Here is a 14,721-nt window from a genome sequence, read left to right as displayed (position 1 = left end):
AGAAAGTGCATTAAATCTGTTAAAAAAACGATTGAAATATTCTGTTATTGATTTACAGGAAAATGTGACAGATGTAAATCATTCGAAGGATATATTGTTTCGAGTATAATGTACGTGTATTATTAATTATAATATTATATTATTTTGAAGAGTAGAATATATCATTTCTATTATAAGCTTATTTATTTTCAAGTATTCAAATAGATTATAGCAATACGGACTTCAATATAAATTTTGTATGTATTCATTTGCTGGAACTTACGTCAGTGACATTCAGGAACATTCCGTAAGCTAGCACAATAATCACATTGTTTGGCAGATGGTCTTCTTGCACAATCTCAACCTGTAACTGTACCCACCTGCTGCCATACCTATCTCACCGGTGTCAATCGAACCGTAATGCTACGAGCTCTCAATCCCCGGGTATATCAATTCTAAAGATCTCTGAAGAAGAAATCTCAATGCATTTATCATTAGCTCATCAATTCATGCAAGTTTTTAATATATTTTAAAATATTAGTTAAGTAATTATGAAATCGATTCTTTTTATTTTGAATTTTAAGAATAATTTATTCACACGCATAGAATTATTTGTGAAATAATTTAACGAACACTGATTTTTAGAATTTGAAGTATTAAACTAATTACTTTGAGATTTTTAGAATTTGAAGTATTAAACTAATTACTTGGAGATAGAACATTTTATATCTAATTTGAAAACATGCAAAATAGTTTGTAAAACACTTGACTTCCGATAATCACAGCAGTCGAAAAGAACAGAAATTGCGTGGGTGGTCCAGCGTGAGAGGCTTCTTGCGAATTCTCTTCTAACTAATTCCATCTCCGACTCTTCTTTATGTACACGCTGACCACATTATCTTACACTATCTGCGGTTGTACATCGTGTGCGTCTACGTGATATTTCCAAGATATTTAAACGGATATACCGCATACGGTGCATTTTCACGTTCAGCGCATTTGGTTACCCTCAGTCTCGTCTGGTTCCCATTAGAGAAAACCGCGAAGAAGCATGCGAATCGAACCGGTCCGGTGCAACTCGCCACCGGATTGGCCAGCTTTGGAATCAAGCCGAGTTTAATTCTTAAGCATTGGTCACGGAACGGGTCTTTAAGTATCAAGGTCTAATCGTCATCATCTCCAACGGGTAGGGCAGGTTGCTCGGCGATTGGTTGTAAGAATTGCATATGCAAATTTGTTTGCTCTCTCTCTCTCTCTCTCTCTCTCTTCTCTCTCTCTCTCTCTCTCTCTCTCTCTCTCTCTCTTTCACTCACTCACTCACTCTTATTTCTTTCTCTTTCCTTTCTCTCTCTTCAACTTTGCGAACAGCAGCCGACGTACGCGAGATGAAAAAGGCGCGCTCGCGTTCGCGCGAGTTCCGCGGCCAGAGAACTCGCCTCTGGCTTGCCGGGCGGAGCCGCGTGCAATCCGCGTTTTCATGCGATTGGAGGCGGCGTTCCCCACCGACGCATTGACTGCCCCCACTTCGGCTATCATGCAGACTGTGTTGGACTCGGCCACGCTTTTCGTTCCACACTCGGCTCTCTTTGTCCCGCTCTTGGTTGCTCGAGGCCGCTGGTATTCTTTCCTTGTTGCTCTCCCGGTTTCTCCTCTTCCTTCTCTGAGAGCTAACAACTCCCCCACTTTTGGTTACTCCGTTCTACGACCGTGTTCGCCGTGGCCGGTAGGCGGCCAAGCGAACGTACATGAGTCCTCTAGTGTAGCTGCACACATGCACGCGACAGCATCTGACCGCTGTACCACCAGCCGCCGCCGCCGCAGCCGCAGCCGTAGCTACCGCCGTCGTAGCGCGTCGCGTAAACTCTCGTCCAAGTGTGTCTTTGATCACGCCGAACGAGAAGGACGCGTCGACAGGTTGACCTGACTCATCTTGTTGACAGGTCGCAGGTAGTTACTGCCATTGGCGCTCTTTAACCGCATTGTCATCGGCCGATTTGATACGCTGCGTCGTAACAGATCGGCGCTAATCATCGCACGTGTTATTTAGGATGACGTGATTATCTAATAAATAAGATACGACGAAGAGTGGTAAATTAGTGTAGTGACTTGGCTGAGATAGTTGAAATCTCGTTCATTGATGATGTTGGCGAGATAGTGTTCGTTGATGAGTTCATCAGCAAGTGCTCTTATCTCTGGCATCAATGACACTTGCAAATTATACTGCCGTAAAGACTTCTTGCTGATCCGAGTGTTTGAAGTGAATACGTGTTGTTTGTAAAGACAATTCGGATTGAACTTCAGTGAGAATGATTGACTGTTTGAGCCAATGACATTAGTGCTGGTGCTTTATGTGCTTTGCGGCTAATATTTTAATAGTCATCTGACAGCGACGTGATCAAGAGACCTATTATGATACGTTTGTGATGAAGATAAAGATTGTTCTTGTAAATAACAACGATAATCAGGCCTTAGGTATTTTATGCGGTAAACAATTCGTGCATTGGATAGTTACATCTTAAACTGGAATACATCGCTATCACAAGAACGTGAATGTGACTGTGAGACTTCTGAATGAGTGTAGTGCATTCTTAAATTCTCTACTGTGTTTTCAAGAACTCGAAGACATTGACTGGATCTTATGCATAGGAAATTATGTTGACTAGCACGCAGTGAATATTTTAAGGTGTGATTTCTGTGTTAAGACCATTAGAAACAAGCAATCGTGGATGTTTCTTAGTTAATCGATTGAATTGAATTCAAGTACAGTATTTTTGAAGCGGTATTTCGTCTTCAAAGCGTTTCTACGAGCGATGATAGTCGACGCAAGCCGCTAAGTTAGCAGCGAACGACCTCCCACTGTGTGGAACGGTGCGATTCTTCGTCGAGAGCAGAAACCAGCAGGTGACCACGTTGGATCTCGCGGCGTTGACTGCCTACGGGGGCGTTTCGGGACCCAGGGTCGCGGTGGCGGGCACCGGGGTCCTTGCGCTGCCCCGCTTGATACCCGACAAGGGTTTATCATCGCCCGGAGGCCAGTCGAAGTCAAAGTCCGCAGGGCTGGCGGGTCTCGACAGCGAGGCGGTGCGCCGGTGGGTCGCGGAGGCCTCGCGAACCGTCCGGCAGTTCCCGCATCCGGTGGTCGTGCCTGTGAGTTCTCCGCAACATCAGCAGCAGCAGCAGCAGCAGCAGCAGCAACAGCAGCAGCAGCAGCAGCAGCAGCAACATCATCGTCAGCCACAACAGCAACATCAGCACCATCATACTACTCACAGGCAACGTCAGGAACCCAGCCCACCGTCGGTGGGACTGTCTCCCTTCGTTCTACCAGTATCGATGACGCAAACTCCCAGTATGCGTCTGCTGGAAAATAACAACTTGGTCGAAGTTGCCATGGCCCAGCAGCAACAACAACAATCCCAGCAGGCGACACAGAAGCAGAAGCAGACAAGTCCCACAAATAATAACACCATAGAAGCTTGGAGATCGATTCAAGGCGGGCATCAGTGGTGGAGTCCGCCTAGTAGTATTCAACAGGAACAGCAGCAGCAACAGCAAGTACCGTCGATCGCACAAGTTTCTCAACCGCAAAGTCTGGTGGCCGGATCGGTATGTGGTCAGGTGCAGAAGAATCAGCCGCAAGTGCAATCGGAAATCGATCAGCCGCTCGATTTCTCTGTTGGCTCTTTGCAGCAGCAGAGGCTGCATTCGCGCGTGAGGACTATGCACGAGAGACTTCAGGGTAGGATGCATGACAACAACAACGGAACAAGCGGCCAAAAAATCACCAGGGGAGACGTTAGCAGGCGAAGCTATAGCCCCAGTGAAGCTAGTACTAGCAGCAGCGAAGACGAGGGTGTCTCTACCGGCGGTAGTCCTACGGGACCTCTTCGAGGTGCTTCGGGTGAGTGTCAATTAAATTACACACGTTTCGTTAGAGTCTGAGATATATATTCAGAATCATCATGATTCGTTAATTTGTGATTATGAAGCTTAATATGAAAGAAGGAAAGGGAGAAATTATTCCATTAATTCTCTTTTCTCGCTTACGTATTTATTAATTTTAAATTTATATAACAGCTGTTTATAAAATTTTTATGCATTTATGTTATTAATTCTCTCAATTAATTATTTCCGGAAACTTTTAAAACAACAATATGATTATATAAATCAGTGTAACATAATCGTTATATTAATAAGAACTGAATAACTGATATTGTCTCAGTAAATGTAGATTAAATTTTATTTATTATTTTTTTTTCTCTCTTTTTTCCTTTCTTTGTCTCTCTCAAAAGCAGTTATTTCATTATTAAATGCAAGTGATAGCATATCGATGAAGACGAATATAAGCAAATATCTCTCTATCGCAATATAAGTATCTCTTTATCACAATTTCTCGGTTCACTCAATTAACAGAGAATATTGCGCGACAGTTAAACAGTTTGCCATTATCGATACTGAATCGCGGACGTATGTTAAACAATCAGAATTATCTGATTAAATGTAGATTAATATGTTCATATATCACTACAAACAACGGCAAGAATCAAGCATTTTGTGGAAAACGTTATGTTTGTCAGCTGCCAGTGCAATCTGTGTTGCATCCTCGACGCCCCCGCGTTGCATTGTTGCTTTTCATGGAAATATTGTGGATCATAGCATTGTATTGGGTCATGTGGTCCCTTCAATCGCGAGAAACGATTTATCTGAAACGACCGGATTTTGCATTAATGCATCTCGTTCATGCATCGTTCTATTCTGTGCACGGAACGCGTGCCAGTTGAATTTGGGGGATTAAATTTACGTTCAGAGGGTGAATTTATTTTAAAAGAAAGAATCGCGACGTGTGTTCGTATTTTTCACGAGAATAGACTATTGATGACGCTATTTTCAACATCTGGAATGATCCGATATTTTACTTATTGCTTCTAAAAATAACGCACAATAATCTTGTGTTAATGTATAAAATACTTAGATATTGTGTAGATTATTATGAAGATGTTACGACGTTCTCATCGTCATCGTGACAATGACTAATCGGTACTGGTTACGATTAATGATCCGTTATCTTGTCAACGCGCATTTATAAATTTTGTTTGAGTGCAAGCTATGCTAAGACCGAATTTAAGAAATCGGTATCGGGCATTAACAGATAACTGAGTCACCATCAATCGCTTTAACGGTAATTTTCATGTCGAGACATCGATAGTATAATTTCAATCAATATTGCGTCAATTATTCGTTTATGATATATGTTCCTTCTTCATCTCGTCTTTGGACGTTATTAATTAGATGTAAAATACACACGCGGGCTTATTAATAACCGCGGTGCACGCGCCGCACGTTTCTGCTTTCAATTCAGAATTACCGGTTTCTGATAAACGTACGATTTACGGTTATACATGTGTCGTTTGTAATGTATCTCTTTCGTTCGCGTCAACAATCGCAATGTACAGATAAAATCTTGAGTCCCACCAGTATCGCGAGATAATACATATAATTAATAGTTGCTGGTTGGTAATAGACGCATGTTGTGTGTTCCATAAAAGTGGTTTCGTTAAAAACTGATTCTAGTTTTCGTCAAAGAATCTATAAGGATCGGTAAGAAACATATATTTTGAATCATTAATTTATTATTACTTACTTATTATTACTTATTTTTATAATGATATTGTCATTTTTATAATGATATTGTAACAGTGTAGTTACTTGTTAATAAAATTCATTAGGAATTGCGTTAATAATACAGGTAATCACGATAAGAAAGAAAAAAAATATTGATCAAGGTGAATAGGCATTAGATTCTGTCGAGAGAACATAATATAATTTTTATACAGCTGTCTCTATTAACTACGATATGCGATGCGATAAATTGAAAATTAATAACGTTGAAGTTGTTGTTAATATACGTTGATTAGCTGCGATAAGCATTAGATCAGAGGGATAAGCAGAAAAATTACAAACCAATTGATACTATTGATAAAAATGCGTATCGCTTTAGCCGGCCCGGTGTTGTCAATCTATGGCAATTACGTGACGTCTATATATTCCTCGTATTGGAGCATCTGATATCGAAGTTATCCATATGATAAGTTCTTCCTCTACATAGTTGCACTAAAATTAAATAAAAGTGCAATGGTAAATACAGTGCTGCGTATGTGGGAAAGAAAAAAGACCGTTATCGTATCAGTCGATAACGTCTTAGCTCTAATACTTGTTTGAATAAATATTCCACGTAGCCGTGTGATTGCATGGTTATTTTCGGCATACGTTGAAATCATGACGCAAAAATCTCGCTTACTAAGTTATAAATTGATCAACATATTTTTTATCTTCGCCAGTCGATCGACAAATATTCGTCTCGTGTAAAGAGAACAATCATTAAATAAAATATCGATTGTAATTATCAATTATTGATTGTTGATAATTATCAATTATTGCCATAAGGAATATTTAAGAATCGATTAATTGTGTTGGATAAAAATAAGTTTAATTAACCTGAAATGAATATAATAATTAGACTTTGTTGAAATATGATCATAATTTTGGTTAAAATAATTATTTATTATTTTATAATTAATCTATTATATTATCAAGAATCAATATAAATCAAATTTATAGTTATTTGGTTAAAATAATTAAATAAATTTGATTGCATGAATTTTAGTAAAAACTATAAAACTATAAAATTTTTGATTAAAATATCACATTATAATTATTTAATTTTCGATTTAATTGTGATAATTAGAAATTCTATTTATAATAGTTCTATCAATACTTCTATTTATAATAGTTCTATCAATATTTCTTTAACCATATGTATCACATTAATCCAACAGCTTTTTTCCTTATAATTATAATAACTATAAATTTAGATATTATATATGCATTTACCAAACTTATCTAAATGTTTTGATTCTGTGAATGCAAATATTGGTTATAATAATAAAAAATTCTGTTTATCTCTATCAAAATTTGCTTAACCAAACATACCTTGATAATACAATCATTGATTGATGTGATTTTTTTCTGTGTGGTATAGCTGTTTTGGTAATACTTAAGAATTTATATCCATAGTAAGAGAGGATTATTTAAAAAATTAATATCTAATATTTCTAAGAATTATAAATTATTTTGATATAATATATAATATTATATATATATATATATATATATATATATGTATATATATTTCTATTTAATAGTATTCATAATCAACGATGATGATTCCACATCTCGTCCCTGAAATGAAAGTGCGCGCAGAATATGGGCAATCCCAGGTACACGTTTCATAGGGCTCAAAGGACCTGTTCTCTGCTAGTCCGGGTATATTACGATGTAACCTGATACACGTTTGATTCTATATTATTTACGAGCAGGTGTATCGGCGCAACAATGTTTATCGGCGTAATTAGATTCTATACCTACGTAATCTTTATCACACGTCGATGAGTTGTGGCACAGCGAAAATTATGCTTTCAGAATGCGCATGCACGATGATAATAATTTTCTCGAACACCTCGTCTACATTGATTTCGATTGTCACGCCTTCATACTGCTTATTGATCAATGAGCGGCAAGATACATGATTTCCTATAAACTTATTAAATATTTATAATATGAAAAATATTTGATAATAAACTAATTTTATTTAAACATATTAAATTATTTTGTATTAATTAAGTTTATATAATTAAAATATTTATTAACAAAATGTAAATTTGAAAATGTATGTATATTGATCAGATTGAAATAATTTTCGATCATCTAGTCATATAATTTCTTAATAAAATTAACATATTTACTTATGATATCATATCAATATAATTAAAACATTTTTTTATTGAATATTTTAGACATATTTTAATATAATAATATTTATAATAATATAATAATAATTAATCATTCGTTTCCGTTTATTTGTGATTAATTTAATTAAAGTTACATTTTTGTTTGATGTAGAGCAAACGTCGTTGATAACAATTCGCAATTACCGATTAGAATTCTTCATTGAATTTATCTTTTTCATCATGATGATCATTTCTAACTATCTCCAAGAATCATTCTGTTTCTTCCTTTATTAACATTTTCTGTGATTCGTCCAAGTGCATTCGAGTGCCATCGGATCACTCGCGTGCGGAAAATTAGACGGCCTTCCGATTTGTAAGAGTACTTATGAGGTACACGTCGATCCCTCTCGCGCTACTCGCTTCATGAAGATCAGTGATCTTCGAGCTTTGAATGTGTCGACAGAAATTTTGCGAAGTCCATTCTCGTTTTTCTAAAATAAAACTCAAGTTTTCGAAGGATCTCAAAAATTTATAAATAATAGTAAATAAATTTATAAGATGTAGTAAGGTGCCAAGTTTTAATTTAAATTGTCCAAAATTCGTTGCCAGCGCTAAAAATTTATAATTTACTTTATGTGCACTATAAATTTTCAACATCAGTAGTGAATTTTGAAACACAGTTTTAAGCATATAGAGAAAAATATAAGGTAGTAAGATGTAAGTAATAAAAGTCAATCAGTACATCATTAGATAAGGAGCAATGGCAATTTAATGCTATGAATTAAATAACATTTTAATATTTTTAACTTATATGAATGTAAATCAATCCATTTCTATGGTTGAAATGCTTAATTTCAAAATAAATAACATTTATATTACCAGATGCAGTTAATAAATAAATAAACTAACTTTGGATCATTTAACACATCTCTTTAGTTAATCTCTTTAGTAAATCTTTAACCTCGTTGTGTCAGTTAAAAGTAACGCTATATTGAGTAGGAATGGTGATGAAGATATAAAAATGATTAAAAATCGCTCAAATTGAGTACAGTTTGACATTATGAATTTATAATAGTGTGAAAACGTAGACAATAACATAAGTAGTAGCAAAATATTGATTTGCTTACCGTTTACATCTTATTACTTTTTTGTATGCTACTGACTAGCATTTATTTTTTAATTATATTCCTTCCTTATAACATTTATTCTAAAAAACAATAGCTGTTCGCTTATGCGAACATAAATATTGACAAATGACATTTAACTATTCGTATTGATACATATGTTTGCAACAATTGCAATCGTAGCTCAAGATTATTTAGTCGGTCGATATTATTAATTAATCGTTAGCAAGATGCTAATTAATTATTCTATTACGTTGAGTCGCAGCGTCCAATTAGAAAAGCACCTAATTGAATGTGCTTCCTATTTTTATTTTATTTTATTCTTATTCTGCTGGTACCTGCGCATGTCATTAACTTATATGATTTGCTGCATAAAGTCGTATCGATAAAAAAAAATGTATATCAATATGATCGATGCATCGATGGAGCGCCGTATCAGCTAGTATTTCGTTGGGATCTGTTCGACGTCGGCAATCGATGACGGATAAAATCGCATTTATTGACTCGCGCCAGATTAATCGCGACCGAATAATATATTTATCTTCACTGCCCGGCCCGAGTCTCTATGGTCGTATGTCTTTTATCGATCACCGATCTCTCGCTCGCGTCACTCGAGAAACGAAGGCTTGGCTCGAAGATAAAAAGCCGACGTGTTAAAGAGGCGGCCGGAAGCGCGTACCTTGCACGGCTAATACGCACAATGACTATGAATACATAAAGACGTTATCAAATGGGATTTGTTCAGTGGATAACGTAGTCAAGGCAAAAGTTGCGTGTATCATAAAAAAAAAAGTTAGTACTCAATAGTGACACCTTAAATTTGTGTTTTTTATTTCTATAATTTCTCCAGAAAATTACATAGGGAAAAGACTATTCTTAAATCAATCATGCTCATATATATAAGCAAAAATATTCTAATCTTGCTTAAAAAATTTTAGTCTTGATTTTCGAATTTGCATTATCTATGTGATGCAAGATTTTTTTATTAAGTAAATTTTGAATTGAATGTAATACTGCATCAACACAAATTCGATCGAATCAAGACTAAAATCTTTGAAGCAAGATTACAATAATAATATTTTGATTATAAATGAACATATTGTGATCGATTTAAGAATAGTCTTTTTTTTCCATGTAACATTAAAGTATATTAATGCAAGCAAATGATAATGTAGACAGTTTTATGTCTATTAATTTTTTTATGTTTATTATGAATACTACTGGTGATTATTTGTATGTTTTTTTTAAGGAAATTAACAATTATGTCTTATATTAGAATTTTTTGTAGACATCATTATATATAATCTTGCTATGTTATATGGATACAATTCACTTTGAATATGCAAATAGTTACGGTTATATCATTTATCGCACTTTTTAATCGTAAACCGGAATTCCAGGAAACATGAAGTAATGGCGGATATGACTGATCGTACCGAAAAATCTTGACATCGTACGCTGAAGCGTACTTTGCTTACAACAGAAAACTTTTGCCGAAATAGGTATTCTGAGAATTTGTATATGAATTTAATTAATCTATAATTAGCATTCTGTCATGTGCGAGTTTCACGATAATCAATTCTAAATAATTGTAAAGAAAAGAATGTGTAAATACTAGCGATATTCTATATGCCTCTCATAGTTTATTAGAATCGCCTCAATTATATACAAGATTTCTAGAATTTCTAGGATTCTTTATAGAAGAACTCGGACTCTATCAATTATATTGAAATTTTGAAAAAGGGTGCTAACTTCATAGATGCCATTAGTGATTTCAGAATTACCATCGTGAAGATTGTCTAGAATAATCATTGATGTGCGTGCACTGCTATAGTCGAATATGTGATGATACGATGATATGATTTTAATGAAAAATTCGCACTGTTCCTAGAAGAAGCCGGAAGCGCCCAAACCGTTTGCGTTGCGTCATCGGCAGCACGGCATGATGCCTCCTTATTTGCATTGTCCGTTGGGTTTCCGATTATACCCTATACGACCCTCGAATTAAGGTCTCGGCCGTAACCCGCCCGAAACGCTTCAGGTTAACACACCAAATCCCGATTATTACATTGAGACATATTACATAGTATGTAGCGCCTTTCGAAGACGATCGACACGTGACTTGCTGGAGATCCCATCACTTGAATGGACCCATTGGAAAAGTACTGCCGATTTTTAACATACAAACTTCACGCTACTTGCGTTTGTATCTTCTGATAAACTTGATGAATTGACCGCAAATTTCAATAACATCCGTTAACATGAATAATATTTTTTTTTAAAGAAAAATCTTTTTGATATGAGAAACAGAATTTTAAAAGAGACACGAGAGAATTTTTTTATTGAAACTAAAATTATTTTGCGCGTACAAACTTGGCAATTATTTCTAAATAAATTTCTATTTGAATTTAAAGTAATAAATTGATTAAAATCGCGACGAATTTATTGTATGTTTTTAACAATGATACGGTTTGAACGTATAACGCGATCGTTGCTCCAAAAATCTTACCTGTTACCTTGAGAAGTACACGGACTCGTCGCACGGAAAAGCTTAAGATACGTGACTCGTACGAGTAGGTGGGCATAGGGAGGTCAGTTCGCGGAATGGGAAATAGCAGTGCGGGGATTCCTAGTAGTAGGCAGAGGTAGTAAGGAAGGTACCTATAGAGCTCATGGCAGGTAAAGCCAATGGATAAATCTCACCTTGGATAGGTCAGGTTGGGTCGGGAGGATTCGATGAGGATGGGTCGAGAAGGACCATGCAAGGGTCACGTGGCTACTTCTGCCTCTTTCTTTCTTCGCTTTGTGTCTCCTTTCTCCCTTTCTCTTTCGTTGTCGTTTAATGCTCCTTTTCTAGGATACCCGAAACCCGTAGGCTTTCTAACCCTTGCTGAAGATGCATTTCGGCCCTGGCGCGACACGCGTGCGGTATGATACGTGCACAGCCGAGTGTGTTCATGTACACGCGACGACAAATCACTCGTGCGACGTGACACGCGTCAGATTTTCTCGCCTTATTTTAGGCCTAGGAATATCGAGATTTTTTTCTGTGTATATAATATATTTTAAATCTACATTTCCAGTTTTTATTTATGAACTCTTTCTTCAACCAAAACGTTGGGGAAAATCCTAAGTTTTCAAGATAAATCTTATTTTTAATTTGATACTAGTAATACTGTATTTAAAGTGATGCGAGTATAAGTAATGTATCTTGAGATTTAACTACCAAGATCTTTACTAAAGATTAGAGTAAGTAGAGTAACATATAGTAAGTAAAATATATTAATAAATTAAAAAAAATCTAAAGATCAAGAAACTTGTGATAACTCAATATTTTTTTGTCAAGATACTTTGTATTTAATTATTCAATAGATTAACAAAATATAATTAATGACTTAAAAACCAACTCCAATTCCAACATTAAAAAAGATTTATATCTCAATATTTTTTGTATATTCAGTCATACTGTTAAAAAAATAACAATGAAGGACATGCGAATGTGGCGTCGATGGATACGTCTCGCTCGCAACTCGATGCGATCGTAATCATCACTAATCCCTGTCCTGCATTTTACCGATGTCACGCCATAACTCTTCGTTACAACGCAATGCTGAACGCGACATGCAAATTATGACTCGCATCGTTACTACGTTCCGCGGGGCGATCGATACGATCTCTCGCGTCGATGACGGATGTACTGGACGGATGCGGCCGCTCGTCAAGAGCTCGAGAGGTGCACGGACGACCTTGCCGTCTCTCGGAAAAGGAAACGTACTTCTCATAATGAAACCTATCATGGCACGTACGCTGCATAGCGAGATAATGCGCCAAGCAGGCTGTACCGACACGTAGAGACACTATACACGCTCTGTAGTTTTAAACTTCGTGTTCACACGTACTCGTATTCAAAGATTACCTAGCTGTTTGTAGTTGAAAACTATGAAGCGCGATGTTTATCGTATATAGTTATAGACTTCTTAAAATATATTGCTTATTTGATAAAATTCAAGATCTGTTTTCTGGGAACAAAAATTTAAATTTTATCTTTGATACACAGAAAGGACAATTTTGTTGAAGTATCTAAAAATTTAGCTACACACAGATTTGAAAATAATTTTGTTAGATACTCAGAATAATTATGTAAGTTCAAATTGATTGCAGTGTGGCTCATCATTTTTTATATTTCTACATAATTATTTTATTAATACTCTAACAAAATTATTTTCAGATATATGTCTAATTAAATTTTTATACTTCAGCAAAATCATTCTTTCCTTGCATAGATTTCACTATAAAAAAATTGCACTATATATAAAATTCAAATAAAAGCTGAAGGTTTCTGTAGTCACATTTTCTGAATTTTCAAACAGAATGTTATCCGTTTTTAACCAAGTTTTTACCATAGTTGTATTACCTGAAATAAACCTGAAATAAGTGTTAATTTCTAGTCACATTCTTCTGAATTTCTACCTGTAGTTGTCTGGATATCTCTGATCTCAATGCCTAAATATTTAGACATTGTCTGAATTTCTAACCTGTTGTCAGAATATTTCTAATTTTGATGTCTGAACACATATATAACATTTAGATATGACATTTAGATATATGCCTAAAAATTCAGACAATATTCTGTCCGAAAATTCAGACAATGTGAAAAAAACTAAAAAAAAACTCTTTTATCTGAATTTTAGGCATTTTTTTTGTAATATTGAATAAAAAACAAAAATTTCTTTATAATGCAATTTGTAGTAATACTAAAATTTCTATAGTACTGTAAATATAAAATACAAAATATAGTCTTTAATAATTATGAAATAATAGTGTAAAAAAATCTATACAAAAATATTTTATATTTTTTACATATTTTTAGATTGTTTACTTAGTTTAGTAGCTTTATTAAAATTAAAGTAACAAAGAAAGTCCATATATTTAAATAAATTCGTTATTGATATCGCTTTTTATTCAAATTCTAAGAATTTGTTCTTTTTACGAATCAATTTCAATAACGTTTCTCAACATCGCAAGATCGTGACGTATATGCGCGTTGCGTCTCGCTCCAAGGATCATGGCAGATGCGTTTGCACCTAGTAAGCTGGATAAATGATGGAAATCACCATATTCATTGCATTTGTCGGCGTTGCTGAGCCATACCGTATTTGGCGGTTGCGTATGCTAATTCACCGTCACGGACGATTGGCAGTCTAGGTTGAACAGCGGCACGTATACGAGTTAAAAGGACAAGCTGCATAATCCCGCGATCTTGTTGATTCGTCTTCTCTCGAGTGAATTTATTCCTCCGACAAAATCGACCATCTCGGATTGAAAACGCGCGACAAAGTGTCCATCTTGAAATGTTAGAAATGTTAACGAGAAACGGTGAGCCGTAGTTAGAATCGTTATAAGAGAAAATTCTGCAAAAGGGAACGCGAAAGGAATATGTCCTTCATCGATCTCAGTAAAAGTAATGAAATAACGACGTTACTCACTTCAATATGCATCGGATTGATCGAACGGAAAATGGTCTCTCTCACGATTATCGATTATGACTCGTGCGATTTGCACGATGCACCGTTGTGTATTATACGATATATGCGGTAGCTGAGAGATGCGTGAATCAGAATAATACACGCGCAGATTGCGCCAGCTTCTGTGATTTACCCCACGGGAAGTCGGATCGTTCTGGATCATCGGCAAGGAATGTAAGGACGACACGCGAGAACGTCGATTGCCGGATTCCAAGAGGATTGTGAAAGTACTCGGTCCACGTCATTATAGATTCTTCGCGACTTACGAAAATCCGAGGATAATCGATTCTCACTCTCTCTCTCTCT

General features: G+C 35.8%; 1 protein-coding gene across 1 annotated transcript in view; it reads left to right on the top strand.

Annotated features, from left to right (window-relative positions):
• The first annotated feature begins 3,312 nt into the window (after window positions 1-3,312).
• LOC105625950 (POU domain protein 2-like) overlaps window positions 3,313-14,721 on the top strand; it is a 137,360-nt gene continuing 125,951 nt past the window's right edge. Inside the window, exon 1 of the mRNA XM_012207262.1 lies at window positions 3,313-3,880. Coding sequence (XP_012062652.1) covers window positions 3,313-3,880 — 568 coding nt within the window. The remainder of the gene's footprint in view (window positions 3,881-14,721) is intronic.

Source organism: Atta cephalotes (assembly GCF_000143395.1).
Source record: "Atta cephalotes unplaced genomic scaffold scaffold00004, whole genome shotgun sequence".
In the NCBI taxonomy this organism is placed as follows: domain Eukaryota; kingdom Metazoa; phylum Arthropoda; class Insecta; order Hymenoptera; family Formicidae; genus Atta; species Atta cephalotes.
Note: the sequence above shows the minus strand (reverse complement) of the source record. Positions and strands in the feature narration are given on the sequence as shown.